Here is a 26,065-nt window from a genome sequence, read left to right as displayed (position 1 = left end):
ATTGACTCCAAGACGGAAGGTAAGGGTTTAAAAAAAAACAAAAAAAAACATGTTCATATCCTTGGACTATTTATCATCTTTGAATTCTTTAAAATGACTTATTTGTTCCAGATTGGCAAACTAAAATATTTAATAACTTCTAATCCTACAATTGTCCCAATTCTCTGACCCCCCACCATCTTTGAGAAATGAAGCCTTTATCAGGAAAAATTTTTATAAAAATTTTTTCCAAGCTTTCTGCCTTCCTTCTTATCTTGGTTGCATCAATTTTATCTGTACAAAACATTTTAAATCTAATAAAATCAAATTACTCATTTTATATCTTGTAATGCTATCTCATTTGATCATTTGACTTCCCTGATCCATAAATCACAAGTAAACAATTCCCATGATTCCCTAATTTTCTTGATACCCATGACTTGTTTTTTTCAGACATACTTTTTCTAGCTGTATGAAATTTTTTTAGTTCAATTGGTATGGCACTGAATAATTTAGGTAGATTGTCATTTTTATTGTATTGGCTATAACTACCCATGAGCAATTAACCTTTTTCCAGTTGTTAAAATCTGACTTCACGTGAAAAGTACTTTGTAACTGTGTTCATATAGATCCTGGGTTTGTGTTGGTAGGTAGGCTCCCAGGAATTTTATATTGTCTAGTTTATTTTGAAATGGAATTTCTCCCTTACTAAAACTTCAGTGGGAAATGTTAAATTTAAAATTAGTTTCTTTGCTAAGTTATATTTTTAAGAAGTTTATTAAAGATTAAGAAATAAAGAAAATACAAAATAAGAAAGCACATGCCTAGACACAGAGCCCATTCACAACCTCTTACTCTACATCTTGCCTGCTAGGTAGAGAGCCATGTGTGGTAGCAGAGAGACCAGAAGTAGGCGGAGAGTCAGTTTAAATACAATTTTTGTTCTGGCCCAGGTGGGAATTCAGGTGATATAGGGAATTCTGGGAACTGCCAAGGACTTCTGGGAATTGGAAGTCCAGGGTTCGAATCTCCATTTTTACATTTCCTGCATTTGATCGTTATTGGGAAGTTTCCCCAAAAAGGATCATGAAAACATTATCAATTTAAAGATTACAATAATTTGAGGATAAGAGGAAAAAAGAATAAAACCAATAATTGCTAGACGCATTGACAAAAAGCCAGTTAGGGTGCAGTCCCCTTTGGCATGAAAGTATACATACAAATAAATGTTCAATCAACCACACCCAAAGTTCATTCTTGATCTTATCATGCAGCTTGTGGTCTGGAGGCATCTTCATGGTGTCTTCTCCAAACAGTTCAGTTTCTGGATTAGGAGCATGTTTCTTAACCTAAAATTCTTCTTAAAAGGAATTTAAGCATTGCAATTTAAAATAATATTTTTATATTCCCCATGAAGAGGGTGATTGAAAAACACAGGGATCATTTAGGGATGCATGGCTGAGTTATGAGGTATATGAATCAATTGGCAAGAGAAATTAAAAAGAGATCAGAAAAATCCAAATAAAAAAGGATAATTTCTGGATGAAAATTTTTACACATAAGTCTTATGTGTAAAAATTCTAAGTAAAGGAAAAATAAATCTATAACAGGTCCTTGAATCAGGGCCCAATTAAAATGATATAAGTAAAATTTTGTATACACCTGCAGTTAGGAATTTTTGGGGTGCAGGACGCTTATGGTTAGTGATTAACTGGGGAGAGACTAGTCCCCCCAATCATCATCAGGGGGGATTGTGATTTTTAAATTTCCTCCATCTTGGTTGATCTAGCACCCAAGAATGTGCACACCCACACTACACGGGCATGTGCTAGCTAATGACGAATCAGAAACAACTAAGTGCCCCCCTGGGCTGTCCTAAGCCAAGCTTGAGCCACCACTGGCACTTGTGAGATGCAGGAAGTGAGGTAGAGAATAGCCTCTGGAGTTCTCTCACTTCCTGTAGAGGGGGCTAGACGCCAGTTCGATCCTGGAGGTCCAGCTGGGAGGAGGTCCACAGACAGCTTTCCTTCAGATCAGACACGTGAGTGATAAAGACTAACTCCCTTCTCTGCCTTGGCTCTCCAAGGCCTAGAGCTCCCACTTGGCTCAGCCTGAGCCACAGTGGTAGAGCTAACCTCTTTTCTTCTCTCCCTCTAATAATCTCTCCTCTTGAGTGTTTTCATTTAGGATTTTATAAGTGAAATCCATGGCAACCTATAATTAATGTATTCAGTCTCAAACCCCTAAATTTGAATCTAACAGTTACAATACCCAAACACAAAGCACTTTTTCAAACATGTTTATTTATCAGTAGGAAAGTTAATTTAAAAAAGCAAACTATAAGGAAATAGAGATGGAGAAGTTGACGGTGTGTGTGGAGTGCATTAGCTTATTGGTATGTGTCGAGGCTATAGGGTATATGTGAAGTTTTCTTTTGATTTGGGAGATTTTACACGATTTAGATCCTTGTCTCCTTGATTCACTTATTAATTGTTTACAATTGAGGATATTTGTGCATCTATGCAAAATACTTGAATAATACAAATCATTGTGCCTTTTTCCTTGTTTATATTTAATTAAAATGAATTATGGTTTGCCATTTGAAATGCAAAAAAAAAAAAGCAAACTATAAAATACATTGCATTTTCTAGAAGTATATTGCTGTACCCACAAGTCTTATGGCACCTCAAAGAGATGACAGCGACTATCTAACCTTTTAATGGCTTTTTCATTATTTTGAACATTTATTTTGTTGCCTATACTTTAAACTATGCCTAGTTGAGAGATTATTCTTGCGTAGAGATTCTTTAATGACCTATTTGTTCCTGGGATTGGCAAACTAAAATAAAAGGTAGAGGAATGAAATGAATGCACATAAATATTGTTTCCCGATTTTGGTTTCAAACAACAAGGAAGGTAGGGAGTAATTAAATGACTGAGTGGATAGAGCACCAGGCCTGAAGACAAATTCTGGGTTCAAATATGACCATAGGCATTTCCCAGCTGTGTGGCCCTGGGCAAGTCACTTAATCTCAATTGCATAGCCCTACTAAATATAAAGTAAGGGTTTAAAAAACAATAGAGAAAACTGAGGATGCAAATTTTTTACTATATTTTAAAATTAGAAGGATTTTTGGCCACTAGATATAGTCTATTCTGAATCTTCCAACAGCTTAACCACCCAACTTATGGGCTAAAAACCTGTTTGACTGTAAGGAAGGATTAAGGGACAGAAGAAGAAAAATCTTAAAAAAGGAAAGGTCGGGGGCAGCTGGGTAGCTCAGTGGATTGAGAACCAGGCCTAGAGACGGGAGGTCCTAGGTTCAAATGTGGCCTCAGACATGTCCCAGCTGTGTGACCCTGGGCAAGTCACGTGACCCCCATTGCCTAGCCCTTACCACTCTTCTGCCTTGGAGCCAATACACAGTATTGACACCAAGACGGAAGGTAAGGGTTTAAAAAAAAAAAGGAAAGGTCATTTTTTGCCTTCATTAACCCTGTATCAATTCACTGTTTGCTTCACAAATAACTTGACCTATTTTAAGGTATTAGTAAAGAAAATAAATGCATTAAATCTGACAAGAAAACAGTTCAAGCCATGAGGCTTAAGTTAACATAGACAGCAACATTAATAAAGCAGAACTACTTTAAAAACAGGAGGAAGACTGGCTCAGGAACAAATGCTACTACAGAATAAGGGAACTGAAGCATCAGATTTGACCCTGAAAACACTTATTTTTTTCATTGTGTGAAGTAAATAGAAAAGCAAGTAAAAATAGACTTCATTCTAAATGCCATTCAAAAGATATCTAGGTTGTTTTGAGTGAAAATACATGTAAAACCTAGTGGAACTGCTTGTCAACTATGGGTGAGGGGAGGACAGGGGAGGGAGACAACAATCATGTAACTTGGGAAAACTTATGTATAGATTTGTTAATGGAATAAAAGAAAGAAAATTTAAAAAAAAAAGATACCTAGGTGGACTTGGGGGTGACTTTTGTTTTTTTCTGCTTTTGTCTTGGAGTTTGGGGAGCTTTGGGAGCTGATTTCATAATTTTCCCTACTTTATTGTGAGTAAATGACTTGGGTTGTGGTTTCTTGGGAGTCTTCTCCAGAGCTTTGACCTCTAGGGAAGAATTATTTTCTTTCTGTGTTTTCTTAGGGATGGGTCCTTGGCTTCTTACTTTGCCAGTGGTTGGAGTCTTCTTCAATTGTGTGGAACCTTTCTTAATCTGTTTTGAAGTCTCCAGAGCCATGGAGGCTTTTCTCTTTTTACCACGAGTTTTAGCTTGTGGTGTTTCAGGGCTGAGGTTCTCTCCTGTAGACTCCTTAATTAGGGCTATTTTCTGAAGGTGATAAAGAGAAAGATCATCTAATTAAGCATTGGCAATAAACAAGTAGTTTCCATCCTTTAATGAGAGTAGGGATGTTGTAATTTCAAGCGCATGAAACTCAGATCAACCCAGTATAATCTTATTTCCCATTCTATTTCCATGAATAAGACCCAGAGATACCTCTTCTCTCCCTCCAAGTATGGACTGTCCCTTCTTTTACCACAGGATTCAATGGATTTAAAGTGTTATTTCAGGGAGCAGATAGATGGCTTGGTGGTTAGAGAGCCAGGTCAAATCTGGCCTTAGACACTTCCTAGCTGTGTGACCCTGGGCAAGTCACTTAACCCCCATTGCCTAGCCTTTACCACTCTTCTGCTTTGGAACCAAAACATTATTGATTCTAAGATGGAAGGTAAAGATGATAAAATAATAATAATAATAATAATAATAATAATAATAAGCTTTTTCTAGAAGCAAGTTGAAGGGACATTATATGTCTTACATAGAGCTGGAGCAGAGGGGGCCAAGGAACATATGGTTTGTATAACAATTTTTCGGTAAATCCTTACCTATCTTAGCTAGGAAATATCTGGGGCCATATTTGAACCCAGGTCCTCCCAACTCCAAGCCTGGCATGCTATCAAATGTGTTATCTAACTACCCCATGTGTAGTTTAATTTGATCTATAATCTTGGAATCACTAGACAGTCTAAATTCTATGGCTTCAGAAATGCTCTGAAACAGAAAACATGCCAGGGGTAATTACACCCAATTATTTTTGGAAATGATAATGGGGTTTGAAGTTCTTATGATTTCCATGTTAATAATCAGGACTTATAACTATGGCTAGTATTCCACAGAAATAGAATATAAAAATATGAACTCATGGATTCTTCTTTATCAAACATTCTTATGTACATTAAAAAAAAAACTGAAGTGTTTCCCCTGTAAGTAATTCATGAACTAAAATTCTAAGTGTTGAAACCTAAAATAAAACAAGGCCAGGTTTACAACCCCTGAGTCTTTCATAGCAAAGGACTTTTTACTTAAAAATCTTGCCAAGAATATATATGCTTATTTTTTTTTTTAAGTAACAAAATTACCTCTGGACACTTTTGAGGAGATGTTGCTTGAATTGGAACTAGCTGTGGAATCTCATCCTCAGAGTCAGGTTCTGTTTTGCCATCCTTTGTGGCCTCAAGCCCATGACCTTCCAAATTTCCCTCACCATCAGGCCTCACTGCATTTTGATCAGGCTTCGAGGTCACTTTTTTGCCTTGATTTTGCTTCTACAAACAAAAACAAGCAAAATTTTAGTTTTGAGCATTTTCATTTCAAAATTCATCTTATTCTAAAATATCAGTCTAGAAATCCTTAATCCAAACCTTTTCAGTTACTACTTGTAATATTATCCATGGGGACTCTGCAGAGAATAATCTCAAATCTAAGCCCATACTTTCAACTTCATCCTCTGACTGAAATAAAAATTACCCCTTTATCATATTACTTTGTGGAAATACTAATGAGCTCATGGAATAACAACAATTATAATTCATACATCTATCACTTTTATCACATTCTGATTGAGGATGCAAATTACCAGAGCTACCTAGAAGATGAGAAAACCAACCCTGGGTGGGTCAGTGACCTATGTGGCCAGTGTAAGTTGGGGTTGAATTAAAAAAAAAAATAAGTTTCTTTTGATGCCAGGATAGGTGCTCACTCCAGGCTTCCTTACCAAGCAAAAAAAAGATAAAAGGGGATCTGATCACCCACAAAGTGGAAAGCTATCATTTCTTCAAAATCTATTTTATTCCTTGTTTAATATGGTCTTTAAATGCTATTAACTTCCAAACCCTAAGAAAAAACATATGTCACACAGATGTGGTAGCACAGATACAAAAGTATCCATGTAACCATGTAAAAACCTTAAATGGAAACTCAACTATAATGTCAAAAATGTTTACTTGGTCACTTCCTCTACTATAGTTAAAAGCAGTTCAATATATATAGACTACCTCAATGTACTAACTTACCTTAGTTTTCTTATGAGTCCCCAAATGGGAGACAAATGAAGAAAAGATTGGAAGGGAAAGAGATTTTTCTGTTTTCAGGTGTAGAATTTTTACACTCTCCCACTTCTGTAAACAAAGAAAAACACCAAAGAATAACCTCAATAAGCAGAACCAGGAGAAAGGTATACATACACAGTAATGACAATATTGTGGGATGACCAACTGTTAAAGATTTAGTTTCCCAGCAATAAAACAATTCAGAATAATTCTGAAGGACTTATGACAAAGAACGCCATTCACTTCCAGAGAAAGAACTAGTAGAAACCAAATAAATATCAAAACATATTATTTTTTATTTTAATTTATTTGGGTTTTGGTTTTATATGAGTATTCTCTTAAAATAATGAACAAAATACCATGTTTTGCATGGTAATACACACATATAACCCAGATCAAATTGTTGACCATCTCTAGTAAGGGGGAGGGAAGGAAAGGAGTGAGACAATTTGGATCTTAGTTGTTAAAATTTAAAATAATTGAATAAAAAGATATCCATTGTCACAGTACCATTGGCAGTTTTTCTGAAAGCACTTTTATAGCAGCAACAGTATTTTCTACTAGATGATCTACAGGCATTCCAGTGTGACCCACACGTGTTGTACTGAAATTAAAGAAATATTTATTATGCATAAAAATGAAAATTATTTTCCCACTTTAAGAAACCATTAGAAAAAAAGAAAGGGAAACCACTAGGTGCTAAAAACACAAATTAAATATAACAGTATGTGAATTACTTGGGACAGGCCAAAATTCTGAAATGGTTTCATTAAGCAAAAAAAATACTCAAGCATGTATACTTCTACTTGGCGGACTTACGATGTCTTACCTTGACCAGTGGAAACCATTTTTATTTGGTTTTTCCACTCTAGTTCTTTGTCTATTGAATGTTGAATTTTTGCCCAATACAGTTGTCCTTGCTCTAGAAGAATCAGCAAATTAAAAAAAAAATCCCACCACATAAAGCAATCACAACGACAAGGATGCTCAAGAAATAAATCCAAAATAAGAAAATGACCTAAAAGATGTATAAGAGCCTTAAAGAAAAACAACTTGGGCACAAATTCAACTATTAACTAGAAATACTAGAAGTGTTCAAGAAAAAAAAATTGCAGAATGTTATTGATAGATCATGGGACCAAAATTCCCCTTCCCCCAGAACCTGCCCAAGCCTGGGACAGAAACTTCCACAATAGCAATACCTAGTGGAACAGGAGAATCTTGTCCCTTAGCCTGTACTGCATCACTGGGCACAATGTAAAAATAGACTTGAACTCTGGACTTCAATCCCCATAAGCCCTTGCTCCACTTCCCCAAAATGCTTTGTAATCTCACGGGAATTCGGAGGTGGGCCGAGATCGAGAAGGGATTTAACCTGATTGTAAAGGCTTTTGAGGTCTTTTGGACTTCCGTTTTGGGGCAGATGTGGCTCTTTCCATAATGTAGGTGAGGTCTTGTCTAGGCCTCTGGTCTAGGAATATGTTTTTTCTTACTTGTATATTCTTAAATTCTCAACCTTTAATAAACCTCATAAAATATAATATTCCTAGCAGAGAGAAACTAATTTCTACCTGCCTCAGTCTCCCCTAAATTTTAATCTTTACAACAAGCCTGGAGACCCTCCCCACTCCCAGCCAACCCACTCAGGGCCACCCAATGAACTGGACCTAAGTAGCCCAATTTGGCCAACAGAGGCAACAAAGATTACCTCATCCCAGACAACAACCCTATAAGAGACTTAAGCCCATCTCTACTCTGGTGGAGACTCGGCAACCATCTTTGCTTCCCCACCTTCCACTGCTACTTCTTATTGCCATTGGCCACCCATCCTCCTTTGCCCCACTCTTTTCTTCTAAATAAAGCTTTACTATCACTTCACTCTACTCCAGTCTCAGTCTCAGGTCGGACTCCCTGTCAGTCAGACTGATGGTTATTATAAATGAAATGAGATACATCTAAGAGGAAAAATCAGAAACCAAATGAGAACTATAAAATAAAGAAATGGAAAGGGAATTGACAACGTGCAAGCACAACACACACACCTTCTTAGACACTAAGTATCAGTACCAAAGCAGAAAAGTGGTATGAGCTAGGAAATGGAAGTTATGTTAAGTGTCTTAACAGGGCATAGCTGGGAAGTGTCTAAGTCCAAATTTGAAACCAGAACCTCCTATCTCCAGGTTTAACTCTCTATCCACTAACCCAGCTAGCTGCCCCAAGAATAATATATATTTTTTAAAAACTAGCATTTATATAGTGCTTACTATGTGGTAGTACAATAAGCACTTTACAATCTGATTTGATCTTCTTGACAATGGTAGGAAGTAGGTGCTAATGTTATCCCAATTTTACAGATGAGGAAACTGAGCTACAGGTTAAATGATTTAGCCAAGGATCACACAGCTAGTAAAGATCTGAGGCTAGATTTGAATTCAGTTCTTCCTTTAAAGCAGGCTTAGACTAGCTCTCTTTCCATTATGCCATGTAGTTGCCTCTATCAAAGCAAAGTCAAAAGACTGAAAAATACAAGGAATTAAGGTATCTCAAAGTAAAATAGATCAAGGAGAAAAAAAAATTAAAGAATCATTGGTATACTTGAAAACCACGACAAAAAAAGTACCTCAAAAATCTATTTCAAAAAAATCTAAAAAATAAAACAAAAACTGCTCAGATTTCATATAACCAGAAGGCAACACGGAAATACATTAGTCACCTCCTGAAAGAAATCTTAAATTGAAAAGTCCTAGCAACATAATAGCCTAAATCCAGATATTCCAAGTCAAAGGTAAAAAAAAATGCTACAAATAAAAAGAAAGAATGAATTAGGTCCAGCCTGAATCACATGGTTTAAGCAGCTACCATTATAAAAGAGTTGAGAGCTTTGACTATTATTTTGCAGAAGGCAAATAATATAGACTATCAGAGAAGAGTAACTTACCCCATTAAAAATGAATATAACTTCATGGGGAAAGTGGACCTTTAATAATCAAAGAGGATTTCTAAGCATTTCTGATTTAAAGATTAAAAGCTGCATAAAAATGTCAAGTTCAAACACACGAGTGAAGAGAAATATAAAAAGTTAAACATGAATGGACAAGGACAAACTCCTTATGTATCAATATGGTAAAATGATTCCCCTCTGAAATTTACCATTGCCAGGTAATTTGCCAGTATGATTAGAAAAGGCTTCAAAGTGGTTCTTGATATTAAAATATTAAAAGAATGTAAAGAGAGGAAAGCACTGGGTAAATGAAGGGCAAAAGAAAGGAAGGTTTGAGAATTTAAGAATCTCCCCTTACTGGAATGAGCAAGAAGAAGTCTATACAGGGGAGGAAGGATCCAGGGGGAGTGCTGAACATTTGAACCAAGCTCTCATTTGAACCGGGCAAAAGCAGCTCTTATAAACCTTCAGTTTGGTAGTCAGCCTAGTATCACTTCTTTCCTATACCTTCCTTCAGAGGCTCCCAACACTGAGCTAGTGCTGGCAATGTATGGGCCAATGTTATATCTATGTGAACATCCCTGGAAAGTATACTGCCAAGGTAAGTGAATTTATCTATAGCATTCAAAATTTCTCACTTGCTTTAACTGATGGTTACATTTACATATGGATGATGTAGTGCTGGCAGGTAGAAAACCCGTTTTGTGTTAATTATCACAAGCAGCAGAGAATAAATTCATTACTCTATTGCATCTTAGTCTCAGAGGCTGCATTGAGTGCACAAATACCTATGAATAGTAAGTAGTGAACCAACTCTCCCTCTACTTCAGTCTTAGCTTGCAGCCTTTTCCAGTTAAATAATTTGCTATCCTGCTGGGTTTGCACCCCAAAGAGATAATAAGGAAAAAGACTTGTACAAAAATATTCATAAGCTGCGCTCTTTGTGGTGTCAAAAAATTGGAAAATGAGAGGATGCCCTTCAATTGGGGAATGGCTGAACAATCTGTGGTATATTCTGGTGATGGAATACTATTGTGCTCAAAGGAATAATAAAGTGGAGGAATTCCATGGAGACTGGAACAACCTCCAGGAAGTGATGCAGAGTGAAAAGAGCAGAACCAGGAGAACATTGTACACAGAAACTGATACACTGTGGTACAATCAAATGTAATGGTCTTCTCCATTAGTGGCAATGCAGTGATCCTGAAAAACTTGGAGGAACCTATGAGAAAAACCACTATCCACATTGTGAACCTTAAAAATTCCCAGACCCTACTTCATGTAAACCTTAAAATTTCTTAGACTTATAAATGTTGGAAATTTCACCATTGGGAAATTTCATACTTGGAAAATTTCTTACTGATAAGTGTATTGGAATGTGAACCCCATTGGCATGGGAGGTTCCTTCTCCTCCCTTCTTAAGATTACTTTAGGACAGAAACCTTTTGCTGAACAATGGAAAGGGCTTTGACCTATGCTTAAGCACAGAACAGGAATTTCTTTGAGTCATGATTGATTTTAGAATTGATACAATAGAGATACTTGGAATGACAGAATCAAGTCTTGGAAAATTTCCACCCCACTCAGTCCTAACAGGATTTAGGAAGGGCTGCAGCATAGATCAAAATTTAATTATTTGAGAATATGACCTTCAACAGACATGTGCAAAGCCCAGACCTCTGGGCGGTCCTGGGTTAAGCTAGAGCCACCATTGGCACAGGGAAAATGATGGACAGTGATTGGTAGATGTGAGAACTGAGGGGAGGGAACTTGGATGGTTTCCTTAAAGAGAGAGGGGTCTGAGGACTGGGGGGTGGGGGGGGGGGGTGGAGAGTTTTGGCTCTGAGTGGTTGGAGAGGTGCTCTGAAGGAAGCTGAAGGTGGGGGCCTCTGAGACTGTTTCTCCATTTTGGTCACGTGAGTAATAGGGACTGATCTCTTTTCTTTGCCCCAGCTATCTAAGGGCTTGGGCCTTTTGGCCCAGCCTAAACAGAGGGGGTATTTAAGCCCTATTCCCTTCTCTCCCCTTTCTCTCTATCTCTAATTCCTTTCTTCCTCCTGTCTGTAATTAAACTCTATAAAAGGTTGACGGCTGACTTGAGTTTTCATTTAGGAATTACATAGCTGAATTCCTTGGTGACCTTAAATTAATATATATCAGTCTTTTAAAAGTGATTTCCTGTTCACATTCATAAGGTTGGGTTAAGACCATTCCCCACTTTAAACAATGAAGTAACTTAGATCAGGAATGTGAGAACTCTACTTCACCATACTTAAGCATGCCTTAGGGGAAGATAAAGTTGTAAACTCTTTACTGAACAATGAAAGATACTTAAACCCATACTTATAGTAAGACAAAAAGTTCTTAAGCTGTGCCTATTTTTAGATATAATACAAAAGGGTGCTAAGTACCTATAAAGTTCAGGCAACTTGTGAACTTACAAGGAGCAAAGAGGTGAGAACTTACTCAGAGATTCTAGTCTACTCAGGTGTGAATTACTCAAAAGTTCACACCTTCTTAGGTGTGAACTAAGAATGGTCTGTCCTTTGAAAAATGTCTACTGTGGGTCTTCCGGTTAAGATGGCGGCTTAGAGAAAGCTAAAGCTCAGATCTCCGGAAAACCCTTCCCGACCAATCTCAAACGATAAGCTCCTAAGGCGCCGAAATTCAAAACGATCAACAGCACAGACCCTGGGAACCCTCCTCCTGGACCTGGACCCGGTTCAAAAGGTACGGCTCCCCTTAAAAGCCAGAACCCGAGATCACTCGGACCTCAGGGGTAGGAGCGCAGAGTCCAAGGCTCCCGGAAGCGGCAGCTGCGCCGGGCTCAGAGAGCAGGGTCTGAGGAACAACAACCCTCAGGGTCTTCTACCCGAGTCCCGGTGAAAGTTACTGCCTGGGGCTTCCGCTGCAGAGAGCTGGTCAAAACAACAGCAACCCTCAGGGCGGGCAAGACAGCCTCACGGGCTGGATCCTGCTATCCAAGTCTCAGTGAAAGTCTGTGCTCTCGGAGCTTGGGGAAGCGACAGCCCATCCCCCCCCCGCAGGCCGACGAAACAGCCTCACGGCCAGCGATTCTGAAGGCAACTTCCGGAAAGCGAGGGGGGGGGGGGGGGGGGGAGAGTGTGGCCTCGTGGTCCGACCCTTCCATTCCAGTTCCAGTGAGGCATATTCAGTTTAACCCAGGGAAAGCCCATAGAACTATCTGCCCAGGACTGCCTCTGAACACCAGAAAGAGACAAGAAAAACTAATCCTCCACATTCAGAGATGACAAACTCCACAGAACCACAGAAACCCCAAAATACCAAGAAAAATAAGAAGAAAGGGGCGACTTTGGACACATTCTATGGAGCCAAAATACAAAATACAGAGCAGACAGAAGATAATATAAAAGAAAATGCTCCAAAACCTTCCAAAGGAAATGGAAACTCTCCACAAACCTATGAAGAATTTGAATCAGAAATGACCAAAAAGATGGAAGCCTTCTGGGAGGAAAAGTTGGAAATAATGCAAAAGAAATTCACGCATCTACAAAACCAGTTTGACCAAACGGTAAAAGAAAACCAGGCTTTAAAGGCCAGAATCAGGCAGCTGGAAGACAACGATCGTGTAAAAGAGCAAGAATCAATAAAGCAAAGCCAAAATACCAAGAAATTAGAAGAGAACATAAAATATCTCACCGACAAGGTGATAGATCTGGAAAATAGGGGGAGAAGGGATAATTTAAGAATAATTGGACTCCCAGATAAGCCAGAAATAAACACCAAACTGGACATGGTGATACAAGATATAATCAAAGAAAATTGCCCAGAGATTCTAGAACAAGGGGGCAATACAGCCACTGACAGAGCTCACAGAACACCTTCTACACTAAACCCCCAAAAGACAACTCCCAGGAATGTAATTGCCAAATTCCAAAGCTATCAAACAAAAGAAAAAATCCTACAGGAAGCCAGAAAAAGACAATTTAGATATAAAGGAATGCCAATCAGGGTCACCCAAGACCTTGCAAGTTCTACTCTGAATGATCGTAAGGCATGGAACATGATCTTCAGAAAGGCAAGAGAGCTGGGTCTCCAACCAAGAATCAGCTACCCAGCAAAACTGACTATATACTTCCAAGGGAAAGTATGGGCATTCAACAAAATAGAAGACTTCCAACTTTTTGCAAAGAAAAGACCAGAGCTCTGTGGAAAGTTTGATACCGAAAATCAAAGAGCAAGGAATACCTGAAAAGGTAAATATTAAGGAAAGGGGAAAATGTTATCTTCTTCTTTTACTCAAACTCTCTTCTATAAGGACTACATTTATATCAACCTATGTATACTAACATGTGGGGAAAATGTAATGTATAAATAGGGGGTAAAGAAAGACCAAATAGAATAATGGTTCTCACACAAAGATTCACATGGGAAGGGGAGGGGAAGAAAACTCCTATAAGAAGGAGAGGAAGAGAGGGGGGGGGGTTACTTAAACCTCAATCTCAGGGAAATCAGCTCTGAGAGGGAAAAACCTCCAGATCCATTGGGATCTTGAATTCTATCTTACCCAACAAGGGTAAGGAGAAGGGAAAACCAAGGGGGGGAGGGGGAGAGGGAGAACAAAAAGGGAGGGTAAGAGAGGGGGGAGGGGGAGGGAACATAAAGGGAGGGACTAAAAAGGGAAACATCAAGGGAGGGGACAAGGGGGACTGTTTCAAAGTAAATCACTGGACTAAAAGGTAGAGCCGAAGAAGAAAAGGTTAGAATTAGGGAAGGCAATCAAAATGCCAGGGAGTCCACAAATGACAATCATAACTTTGAACGTGAATGGGATGAACTCACCCATAAAACGTAGACGAATAGCAGAATGGATTAGAATCCAAAACCCTACCATATGTTGTCTTCAAGAAACACACATGAGGCGGGTTGACACCCACAAGGTCAGAATTAAAGGATGGAGTAAGACCTTCTGGGCTTCAACTGATAGAAAGAAGGCAGGAGTGGTAATCATGATATCTGATAAAGCCAATGCAAAAATAGACCTGATCAAAAGGGATAGGGAAGGTAATTATATTTTGTTAAAAGGGACTATAGACAATGAGGAAATATCATTAATCAATATGTATGCACCAAATAATATAGCACCCAAATTTCTAATGGAGAAACTAGGAGAATTGAAGGAAGAAATAGACAATAAAACCATACTAGTGGGAGACTTAAACCAACCATTATCAAATTTAGATAAATCAAATCAAAAAATAAATAAGAAAGAGGTAAAAGAAGTGAATGAAATCTTAGAAAAATTAGAATTAATAGACATATGGAGAAAAATAAATAGGGATAAAAAGGAATACACCTTCTTCTCAGCACCACATGGCACATTCACAAAAATTGACCATACATTAGGTCACAGAAACATAGCACACAAATGCAGAAAAGCAGAAATAATGAATGCAGCCTTCTCAGATCACAAGGCAATAAAAATAATGATTAGTAATGGTACATGGAAAACCAAATCTAAAACCAATTGGAAATTAAACAATATGATACTCCAAAACCGTTTAGTTAAAGAAGAAATCATAGAAACAATTAATAATTTCATCGAGGAAAATGACAATGGCGAAACATCCTTCCAAACCTTTTGGGATGCAGCCAAAGCGGTAATCAGAGGTAAATTCATATCCCTGAATGCTTATATTAACAAACAAGGGAGAGCAGAGATCAATCAATTGGAAATGCAAATGAAAAAACTGGAAAGCGATCAAATTAAAAACCCCCAGCAGAAAACCAAATTAGAAATCCTAAAAATTAAGGGAGAAATTAATAAAATCGAAAGTGATAGAACTATTGATTTAATAAATGAGACAAGAAGCTGGTACTTTGAAAAAACAAACAAAATAGACAAGGTACTGGTCAATCTAGTTAAAAAAAGGAAGGAAGAAAAGCAAATTCACAGCATTAAAGATGAAAAGGGGGACAGCACCTCCAATGAGGAGGAAATTAAGGCAATCATTAGAAATTACTTTGCCCAATTATATGGCAATAAATACACCAATTTAGGAGAAATGGATGAATATATACAAAAATACAAACTGCCTAGACTAACAGAAGAGGAAATAGAATTCCTAAATAATCCCATATCAGAAATTGAAATCCAACAAGCCATCAAAGAACTTCCTAAGAAAAAGTCCCCAGGGCCTGATGGATTCACCTGTGAATTCTATCAAACATTCAGAGAACAGTTAATCCCAATACTATACAAACTATTTGACATAATAAGCAAAGAGGGAGTTCTACCAAACTCCTTTTACGACACAAACATGGTACTGATTCCAAAACCAGGCAGGTCAAAAACAGAGAAAGAAAACTATAGGCCAATCTCCCTAATGAATATAGATGCAAAAATCTTAAATAGGATACTAGCAAAAAGACTCCAGCAAGTGATCAGAAGGATCATTCACCATGATCAAGTAGGATTCATACCAGGGATGCAGGGCTGGTTCAACATTAGGAAAACCATCCACATAATTGACCACATCAACAAGCAAACTAGCAAGAATCACATGATTATTTCAATAGATGCAGAAAAAGCCTTTGATAAAATACAACACCCATTCCTATTAAAAACACTAGAAAGCATAGGAATAGAAGGGTCATTCCTAAAAATAATAAACAGTATATATCTAAAACCAACAGCTAATATCATCTGCAATGGGGATAAACTAGATGCATTCCCAATAAGATCAGGAGTGAAACAAGGATGCCCATTATCACCTCTACTATTTGACATTGTACTAGAAACACTAGCAGTAGCAATTAGAGAAGATAAAGGAATTGAAGGCATCAAAATAGGCAAGGAGGAGACCAAGTTATCACTCTTTGCGGATGACATGATGGTCTACTTAAAGAATCCTAGAGATTCAACCAAAAAGCTAATTGAAATAATCAACAACTTTAGCAAAGTTGCAGGATACAAAATAAACCCACATAAATCATCAGCTTTTCTATATATCTCCAACACAGCTCAGCAGCAAGAACTAGAAAGAGAAATCCCATTCAAAATCACCTTAGACAAAATAAAATACCTAGGAATCTACCTCCCAAGACAAACACAGGAACTATATGAACACAACTACAAAACACTCGCCACACAACTAAAACTAGACTTGAACAAATGGAAAAACATTAACTGCTCATGGATAGGACGAGCCAATATAATAAAAATGACCATCCTACCCAAACTTATTTATCTATTTAGTGCCATACCCATTGAACTACCAAAATACTTCTTCACTGATTTAGAAAAAACCATAACAAAGTTCATTTGGAAGAACAAAAGATCAAGGATATCCAGGGAAATAATGAAAAAAAACACATATGATGGGGGCCTTGCAGTCCCTGACCTAAAACTATATTACAAAGCAGCAGTCATCAAAACAATTTGGTACTGGCTAAGAAATAGAAAGGAAGATCAGTGGAATAGACTGGGGGAAAGCGACCTCAGCAAGACAGTATACGATAAACCCAAAGATCCCAGCTTTTGGGACAAAAATCCACTATTTCATAAAAACTGCTGGGAAAATTGGAAGACAGTGTGGGAGAGACTAGGAATAGATCAACACCTCACACCCTACACCAAGATAAATTCAAAATGGGTGAGTGACTTAAACATAAAGAAGGAAACCATAAGTAAATTGGGTAAACACAGAATAGTATACATGTCAGACCTTTGGGAGGGGAAAGGCTTTAAAACCAAGCAAGATATAGAAAGAATCACAAAATGTAAAATAAATAATTTTGACTACATCAAACTAAAAAGCTTTTGTACAAACAAAACCAATATAACTAAAATCAGAAGGGAAACAACAAATGGGGAAAAAATCTTCATAGAAACCTCTGACAAAGGTTTAATTACTCATATTTATAAAGAGCTAAATCAATTGTACACAAAATCAAGCCATTCTCCAATTGATAAATGGGCAAGGGAAATGGATAGGCAGTTCTCAGATAAAGAAATCAAAACTATTAACAAGCACATGAAGAAGTGTTCTACATCTCTTATAATCAGAGAGATGCAAATCAAAACAACTCTGAGGTATCACCTCACACCTAGCAGATTGGCTAACATAACAGCAAAGGAAAGTAATGAATGCTGGAGGGGATGTGGCAAAGTAGGGACATTAATTCATTGCTGGTGGAGCTGTGAACTGATCCAACCATTCTGGAGGGCAATTTGGAACTATGCCCAAAGGGCGACAAAAGAATATCTACCCTTTGACCCAGCCATAGCACTGCTGGGTCTGTACCCCAAAGAGATAATGGACACAAAGACTTGTACAAAAATATTCATAGCTGCGCTCTTTGTGGTGGCCCAAAACTGGAAAATGAGGGGATGCCCATCAATTGGGGAATGGCTGAACAAACTGTGGTATATGTTGGTGATGGAGTACTATTGCGCTAAAAGGAATAATAAAGTGGAGAAGTTCCATGGAGACTGGAACAACCTCCAGGAAGTGATGCAGAGCGAGAGGAGCAGAACCAGGAGAACATTGTACACAGTGACAAACACACTGTGGTATAATCGAACGTAATGGACGTCTCCATTAGGGGCGGTGTAATGTCCCTGAACAACTTTCAGGGATCCAGGAGAAAAAAAACACCATTCATAAGCAAAGGATAAACTATGGGAGTGGAAACACCGAGAAAAAGCAACTGCCTGAATACAAAGATTGAGGGGACATGACAGAGGATAGACTCTAAATGAACACTCTAATGCAAATACTATCAACAAAGCAATGGGTTCAAATCAAGAAAACATCTAATGCCCAGTGGACTTACGCGTCGGCTATGGGGGGTTGGGGGGGGGAGGAAAAGAAAATGATCTATGTCTTTAACGAATAATGCTTGGAAATGACCAAATAAAATATATTTTAAAAAAATAAATAAATAAATTAACATTTAAAAAAAAAAAAAAGAAAAATGTCTACTGTGATTGGTAGATGGGAGAACTTAGGGGAGGTGACCTAGGAGAAAATTCCCTTTATAAGGAGATGAAAATCTGTGATTAAGTTCAGTTTCCTAAAGGAGGCTCTTAAGACAGTCTCTTGAAGACAGTCCGAGGGAGGCTGACTCTGGCTGAAACTCCCTCTCTGAGGAGACGCCGTCCCTCTGAATCCTTGCTTGGACAGATCTTGTGGTGAGTGATAAAAAACTGACTGATCCCTCTCTTCCTAGGCTGGCATAACCCTTTTCTCATTTATTTCCTTTTTCTCTCTCCCTCTTTCTTAATTCCACATTTGTATTAATTAAAATCTCTATAAAACCCAGCTGTCTTGGGTATATTTTAATAATTGGGAATATTTCCCTGGCGACCACCTTATATTTGATTTAAAACAAGGCACTGTCTTCAAAACATATTTCCTGCGGTCACAATTTACTCATCCACTCTTATATCTACAACAATTTAAGTCTTCCACTATTTTAATCACTACAGTTTATATCAACCAACTATTTTAATTATTACATTTTATGACCTCAACTATTTTAATCATTACAACATTCAGGGGAAACACTGTGGGAATAAAAAAACAGAAGAAAAACAACTGCTTGAATACATGGGTTGAAGGCATATTGTTGGGGATGTAGACTCTAAATGAACATCCTAGTGTAAACAACAACATGGAAATGGGTTCTGATCAAGGACACGTGTAATACCCAATGCAATTGTGTATTGGCTGCGGGAAGAGTGGGTGGAGAGGAAGGAGGGAAATAAGATTATTAGAACCAAGGAATAATGTTCTAAATTGACTAAATAAACTTATTCAAGGGGAAAATAAACAAATAAATAATTTGCTGTCACTGCCTAACAGCTGACCTTGATGTGATTCTGGTACTCCTGGTACCTGTCAATATTATCTCCTCTTGCTATATAATTCTAGTCAGTTTTTATATGAACAGTGGATGCCTTGCCTTGATTCTTGTAAAGAATCAGCAGCCAGTACTTTGCTTAATGAGAGGAGCCTAATGGCATTCAAAACAGCTTCAGTTCTAAGTTTGGCTATAGAGATATTGACTTTGACCTGATGTATACATATACATATGGTCAATGGCCTCAGCCTTGATCGATCATGGTTTATGGAGAATACTATGAAAATGTTCAGTCTATCCCTCCAGGATCATATCCTTATTGTTGAACTTCATCAGCAGCATTGAGTAGCAGAGTTGTACCTTAGGTCTTTGGCCCATAAACAGCTTTCAGGGCACCACAGAAGTACTTCCAGTTTTACTATTAGTATAAAACTGAATTTCATCTTCCTTCTTACTTAGCTAAGAATCCTGCATTGCTCTAACCTTCTGGACTTAAATGCTGCCATTTTGGAGACAGATGAAGTATCCTGCTGGTAAACCCAGTAGCTTTTTCATTTTTTATTTAGTAGCATCAGAATTTTCTCCACCATTTTAATCAAACCAATCTTGATGTTTGTGAGTATTCTGGCCCAAATGGGTATCTGTGGTGCAGCTGACCACTCCTTTTCTGCTCCAATGTTGCCAACTGTGTTGTTGTGTTGTGTGTGTTGGCTCAGTTTTCTGTCCAAGTAATCAACAAACTATCTGGGCATGTAGAAGCACTCTAATCTGTACATTAAGACTTCTGGTAGTCCTCTAGCCTTAGGGTTGCCACTTTTGTTGAATGGGAATGTTTATCCAAGTTAAAAGTATGATCGGGGGCAGCTAGGGAGCTCAGTGGATTGAGAGCCAGGCCTAGAGACTGGAGGTCCTGGATCCAAATCTGGCTCAGACACTTCCTAGCCATGTGACTTTGGGCAAGTCACTTGACCCCCATTGCCTAGCCTTTACCACTCTTCTGCCTTGGAGCCAATACACAGTATTGATTCTAAGATAAAAGGTAAGGGCTTAAAAAAATAGTCTATGATCAGTCTGGCATTCTGCACTACACACTGCCTTCCCAAACCTCACATCCTTTCTGTTGCTTTTCCTTACAATGACAAAAGTATGTTAAATACCCATGTTTGCTGTAAAAGTGCCAACTATTAAGCTTTACTAAATTTAGGTAAATGAAAGCCAGTATTGATGATGAGCTCATAAGACACACAAGTCTTTAGTAAAGTGACTTGTTATTTCCAACTCCCTGCCACATCTGATCATGTGTCTGTGCATCATCCGGCATTAGAGACACCCAGCATTACAAACTTGTTCTTTTTTGACACACTGTTGATGGTCTCCAGGAAATTTTTCTTTGACTTCATCAGGGCTCATCATAGTGGAAGCATATGCACTGATGAAGGTAGTGTGGCACTTTCCTACAAGTGACAATCTCATTGTCGTGAGCCTGTCATTCATTCTGTTTGGGAAGCATTCAGGTTTGTCGACTAGATTAATTTGATATCAAACTTATACAAGCTTCATGGCACTCATCATGGCAACCATAGCAGAAAACTGCATCCCCTTGTTTCCCTGAGGGCTGCTATTTGGATGCCATATCTGCTAAGTTCTTTTGCAGCCAGGCTTTTCTGTCTTTCAGGTTTACTGGATTTCACCATGTTCTTACATATACACACATCCTATGCACCGACGGAGAGTAAAATCCTCTTTACAAGTTTCTGTACATTTTCCGGTGTTTTGACTATAAGGTAGGATCTTTACCTGCTGCCCTAAGCAGCCCAGGGTTAGATTGGGTGATGATTTTTAGGGCACCCTTTCTAGCCCTTTCCTCATATCAGAAAGTGAGTAGTTCAGGCCTTAAAAAAAGGCTGCTCAGACATCTATCTAGGGGGTTGCTGAACCCCACTGCTGCTGTGGTCATATAAGACAACTGTATCCCCTGAACAGCCTGTGTGTAGGATTTTGATTACAATTCCAAGCATATCCACATTTGCTGTGTCATCTTTTTTCTGTCACCAAAGGACTTCAAGGTAGGAGCAAAATAATAATGAAATAGTAAAATATAAAATGCTATGGGCAATACCTTTTGATTCACATATAAAGTGGATTTAAGTGAGGTAGAGTTATACAGTTGTCAGCTTAATTCTCTCTTCCAGAGTCAACAAAATCTAGGGGCAAGACAAGAGCCAAGATGGTCTGGGATGCATTGGATGACCTTAGGGTCTTTAATGTCTAACAAAGTTTTTAGTGCTTCATAAGTGTCTGCTTCTGCCACCTTCCTGGAAGGCTGAAACAAACTGTTTGCATCTACCCATTCAACAGGGAAGTCTTTGTCATATTTGGGATATTTACCCTGCATAAACCAATGACTAATTTCAGGCCTGTCAGTTACCCTCAACCTGGTTTTTGTTCCCTGCTGTGATGATTTTACTGGAGTATGACAGCTGGGCATGCTACCGCTTCTTGGAGCCAAGAGTGAGAGCTGGGTAGTAGGGACACACCAAAGAAGGAAAGCAGTCCTGAAAAGGGGGCTCAGCAAACCCTTGCACCAGAGACACCAGTCTTCTCTGAACACTCCCCAACTCCAGATTGTAATTTATGAATGTGGAGCACTATAATGCTATAAGAAATGATAAATGGGATTTAAGAGATTCAGAGATTTTGTATGAACTGATACAGAACAAAGTCAAGAGAATCAGAAGAACAATTTGGAGAGTGACAACAATACTAGAGAAAAAAAAACAGCTTTTAAAGACTTAAGAACTCTATGGTCAAGTATAATGACCAACCCTAATCCCAGATTAATGCTACCACCCTCCTGATAGATTATAGAATGAGACATTTATGTATATATGTTTATTTCTTTTAGATATGGCCAATGTGGAAAAATTTGTTTTGCTTGTTTATAAATGTTTGCAACCATCCCCACCCACCCAAAAAAGAAAAAAAAAACTATGGGTTATAGTCAAAGCTAAACCTGGAAAAAAACGGACTTTTTCAAAGGTATCCTGAACAACAAATGTGAACAGTATGGTTTCATGTTGAAATTTTTTTAAATGTATGACAAAATCTTATGAACTCATGCAAAATGGGCTAAAACAAGTGATGACTGAAAAAGTATGTAACAAACTTTTCAGGATGTAAAAAGTAGTTAATTTTGATGTGTAAGCCAATGAATTTAATTTTATTCTGTCCAAAGTAATTCTCATACCACTGTAGCCAAGCCTGCTACACTAACTAAATCATTTAATCATCTAAAGAAGTCAACGCTGAATCAGTTGAGCAAACAGATGAAAACACTGGCACAGAGCTAATTTAAATGAACTACATCTATCTCCAAAACAGCATAATCTTAGGTTCTTAAATGATCTTTCTAGCCCAAGATGAAACCTCAGGGATTGTTTAATCAAATGCCAATCCATTTTACAGAGGAAAAAATTAATAGCCAGGACAGTTAGGTGATCTTTCAGATAGTAATGGGCAAAGAAAGGTCAACCCCACTCTAAATCTAGTGCCCATTCCATCATAACACAGATATTAAAAGAAGCAACAAAACCAAACTATGAAGATCTGACTGACTAATTTGTTTGTTTTCTCACTTCACTGGAAGCATTAAAAAGCATTAGCCAGAGCTACTCTTTTTCAAAACTTACTACTTGTACCCTCTTTTTATCTGCACAGGTTAATGATGAATTATTTGACTTAAAAGGTAATTGTTGAAATGAAAATTGAGACTGAGGAACCATCGTTTAGAATGTTGCGGGGAGGGGGAGCAGCAATTGGAGAAGAGGCTTGTGGGAGAAAAAGCTAAAAAGAAGGGTCTTTACCCTGTGAACTATAGAGAGTCAGGAGCTAGGACCCAAGCTTGAGATCCCAGTCTGTGATGACAGAGCTTTGTCTCCATTTCCCTTGCCCTGAAGAGAGAAGATTCCTGATATCTTTAGATGATCAACTAAAAAAAAGCAAAAGAATAAAAACTGCTGCTGAAGTGTGCTGATCCTTTGAACTTCACAGGGTCACCCCAAAGACCCTTCCATCCCTTGACCTTCCCAAGAAGGACATTTGACATCTTTAGTTTAGGATAGTGACAGTAATTAGAGAGGAAGGAGAAAGAGAAGCTGAGGCTGAGCCATTAGGCTCAGCTAAAGAACAAAGACAACCTGTAGGGTCTCCTATTCCCTCAAACCTAACCCCACACACACACCTTTTATTACTTGAACTATTAAACAACCTTGTATTGAAGAAACTCAGTCAGATTCAAATCATAGAAGAACTAAAGAAAGAGAGGGTGGTGGGTTAGCCATTTAGCCTTGGCTAAACAACAAAGCCAACAGGGACAGTCAGCCTGCCAGACAAATGGGACTTCTGGGGCTTCAAATACCAGCCAAACCTTTAAAGAAGTAAACTCCATTATTCCCCAGAAACCTACTCCCTGCCCCTATTCATCCTTGCCTTAGTATCAGCTCAGGGGTATCTCTCTGGTGGGGAAGTGAGAGGGAAAGGGAGAATTACAAAGATCATCTCTCAGCCCCAGTGGATCTCTCCCTTTACCTCATAAGCCCTCCTTATTCCTTCTGTCCCTTCACCTCCTCCATTCCCTTTTACAGCCCTTCCTTATTCCCATTTTCCCAATATCTACTAAAGAAATGTCACCAAGACACTTAAAAAAATTATTTTTCTACATATTTTATCTGTGCCCCATTCTTTCTCCTCATTAAAAACCAGAAATGATGCTGTATAAGGTTAACAGAATAAGACCTTTCTTGGATTAAGATGGAAAGCTGGGTAACTGAGAAACGACTACATCCATCAATAAAACAAAACAGAAATAGTAAAGTGACACAAATTATTAACACTTTGAATGAACACTTAATGGTTACATTAAGCAAAAACCTCTAATAATGAGAAGGCAGGGTGGTACAGAGGTAAGGAACCTGAATTTGGAGTTAGAAAGATCTAAATTCAAGTAGCTCCTCTGAAACTTACCAGTCATATGACTTGGGTACTTTTTATATTTTAATTGCCTCATCTGCAAATTGAGAGGTTGGAATTGATGATCTTAGGTACTTTCTCACTCTTCACCTAGGATTTCTATGAACTACAGATACAGTTAAAGTAGGACAACAACTCTAAGGAGTAGATGCTATTGTTAATGTGGAATTCAATCTGGAAAATATTCCAAATAATTTTCAAAAGATTCTTTCAAGTTAAATGAACAGACATTATAACTTACTTGCAACAACCATGATTAGTGACAGTCAATGTAGTTCCCTGGACAATCTTATTGATGTGTTCCAACAAATTTTGGGTCGTGAGGTCTACTGCTAGAGGTACTCTATAAACAAAACAAAGTAAAACCACCATCGTTTTATTTAAGAAAGGCCAGCAAAGACTTAACAATTCACTAAAAAAAAGCAACTTACCTCTTTCTTCGATAGAAATGCTTTCCTATGTGTGAGGGCAAAAGTCGTCTAATTCTTTGATCAGCAAGAAAAAGGTCAAAACTATTCAAAAGGCGCCGCTTGGCTTCATAAGGTTTATATTCTTGTTTTAATCTTTTATAAGGGATGACCTAGAAAGTAGAAAAATACATTTCGATTTAATTGTAGATTAGTAAAAGATCTAAATAATTTTAAAATAATTTTAAAAAGGACTTCAGCTGGGGTGGGGCAGTGAAAACCAAGATGGTAGATTAAAGGGATTCACCAGAACTCCCCTAAGTTCCCCATCAAATTTGAAAATCATGTCTCATAATGAATTCTAGACTGGCAGTATCAACAAAAGGACAGGGTGACTGAAATTTTGAGCAAGCTTAAATGTCCCCCAGGAAAGGTTTATCTCACAGGTGTGAAACCAAGAGTCCTGTCCAACTCAGACCTTGGGGGCAGTACTAGCAGCTCACTAAGCTCTAAGCCCAGAGAATGCTGGGGGTGTGTGTGTTGCAAAATAATTCGCCAGAAGCAGGTTACAGGAGATTCTTTATCGGCACTGGGAGCAGGACTTTGTTCCATTGCCCATTTTAATTATAGAATTGCACATTACAATAACTCTTGTATTACCTCACACCTATAGACTGACCTATGTATACCCAATGACCTAGCAATACTACAACAACTGTATCCCAAAAAGATTTTTTTAAAAAAGGAAAAGGAACTATATGTAAAAAAAACTTTTATAGCAGTGATGGCAAAGAACTGGAAATCGAGGGGATGTCCATCAATTAGGAAATGGCTGAACAAGCTGTGATATATGATTATGATGGAATATTATTGTGGTATAAGAAATTAAGAGTAGGATGCTTTCAGAAAAACCTGGGAAGGTTTACATGAACTGAAAAAAAGTGAAATGAGCAGAACCAAAAGTATAGTGAACAAAGTAACAATATTGTAAAATGATCAGCTATGAATGACCTAGTTATTCTCAGCAATACAATGATCTAAGACAATCTGAAGGATTACTCAAGGAAAAAACCATCTACCTCAAGAGAAATAACTGATGGAGTCTGAATGTACAGTGAAGCCTACTTTTAAATTTTTTCTCTTTTTTTGGTCTTTTTTTTCCCTTCACATGACTTAATATGGAAATGTTTTGCATGACTATGCACCTATAACTTTTATCAAACTGCTTGCCTTTTCACTCAATGAGGGTGTAGGAGAGGGAGAAAAGGAGAGAATTTGGAACTAAAAAAATTTTTAAATGAAATGTTTAATATTTTTTACAAGTAATTGAAAAAAGATAAACTACTTCAGTAAAACTTAAGATTTATAATGAGGAATTCAAGAGTTTGAAACCACAATAAAAAGCAGCACTTGAAATAAGTAAAAGTATAAAAATAAGTTGTCTAATATACCAAT

General features: G+C 37.9%; 1 protein-coding gene across 2 annotated transcripts in view; it reads right to left on the bottom strand.

Moving 5' to 3' along the window:
- Positions 1–2,262: 2,262 nt before the first annotated feature.
- LOC100023703 (ribosomal L1 domain-containing protein 1-like) overlaps positions 2,263–26,065 on the bottom strand; it is a 30,455-nt gene continuing 6,652 nt past the window's right edge. For both annotated transcript variants that reach the window (XM_007498612.3, XM_056806184.1), the window contains 6 exons: positions 24,635–24,783; positions 24,445–24,546; positions 6,896–6,989; positions 6,350–6,454; positions 5,417–5,602; positions 2,263–4,325 (listed from right to left, as the gene is read on the bottom strand). In XM_007498612.3, coding sequence (XP_007498674.1) covers positions 3,954–4,325; positions 5,417–5,602; positions 6,350–6,454; positions 6,896–6,989; positions 24,445–24,546; positions 24,635–24,783 — 1,008 coding nt within the window. In that variant the 3' untranslated portion in view covers positions 2,263–3,953. The remainder of the gene's footprint in view (positions 4,326–5,416; positions 5,603–6,349; positions 6,455–6,895; positions 6,990–24,444; positions 24,547–24,634; positions 24,784–26,065) is intronic.

This window comes from Monodelphis domestica, chromosome 7 (assembly GCF_027887165.1).
Source record: "Monodelphis domestica isolate mMonDom1 chromosome 7, mMonDom1.pri, whole genome shotgun sequence".
In the NCBI taxonomy this organism is placed as follows: Eukaryota; Metazoa; Chordata; class Mammalia; order Didelphimorphia; family Didelphidae; genus Monodelphis; species Monodelphis domestica.
Note: the sequence above shows the minus strand (reverse complement) of the source record. Positions and strands in the feature narration are given on the sequence as shown.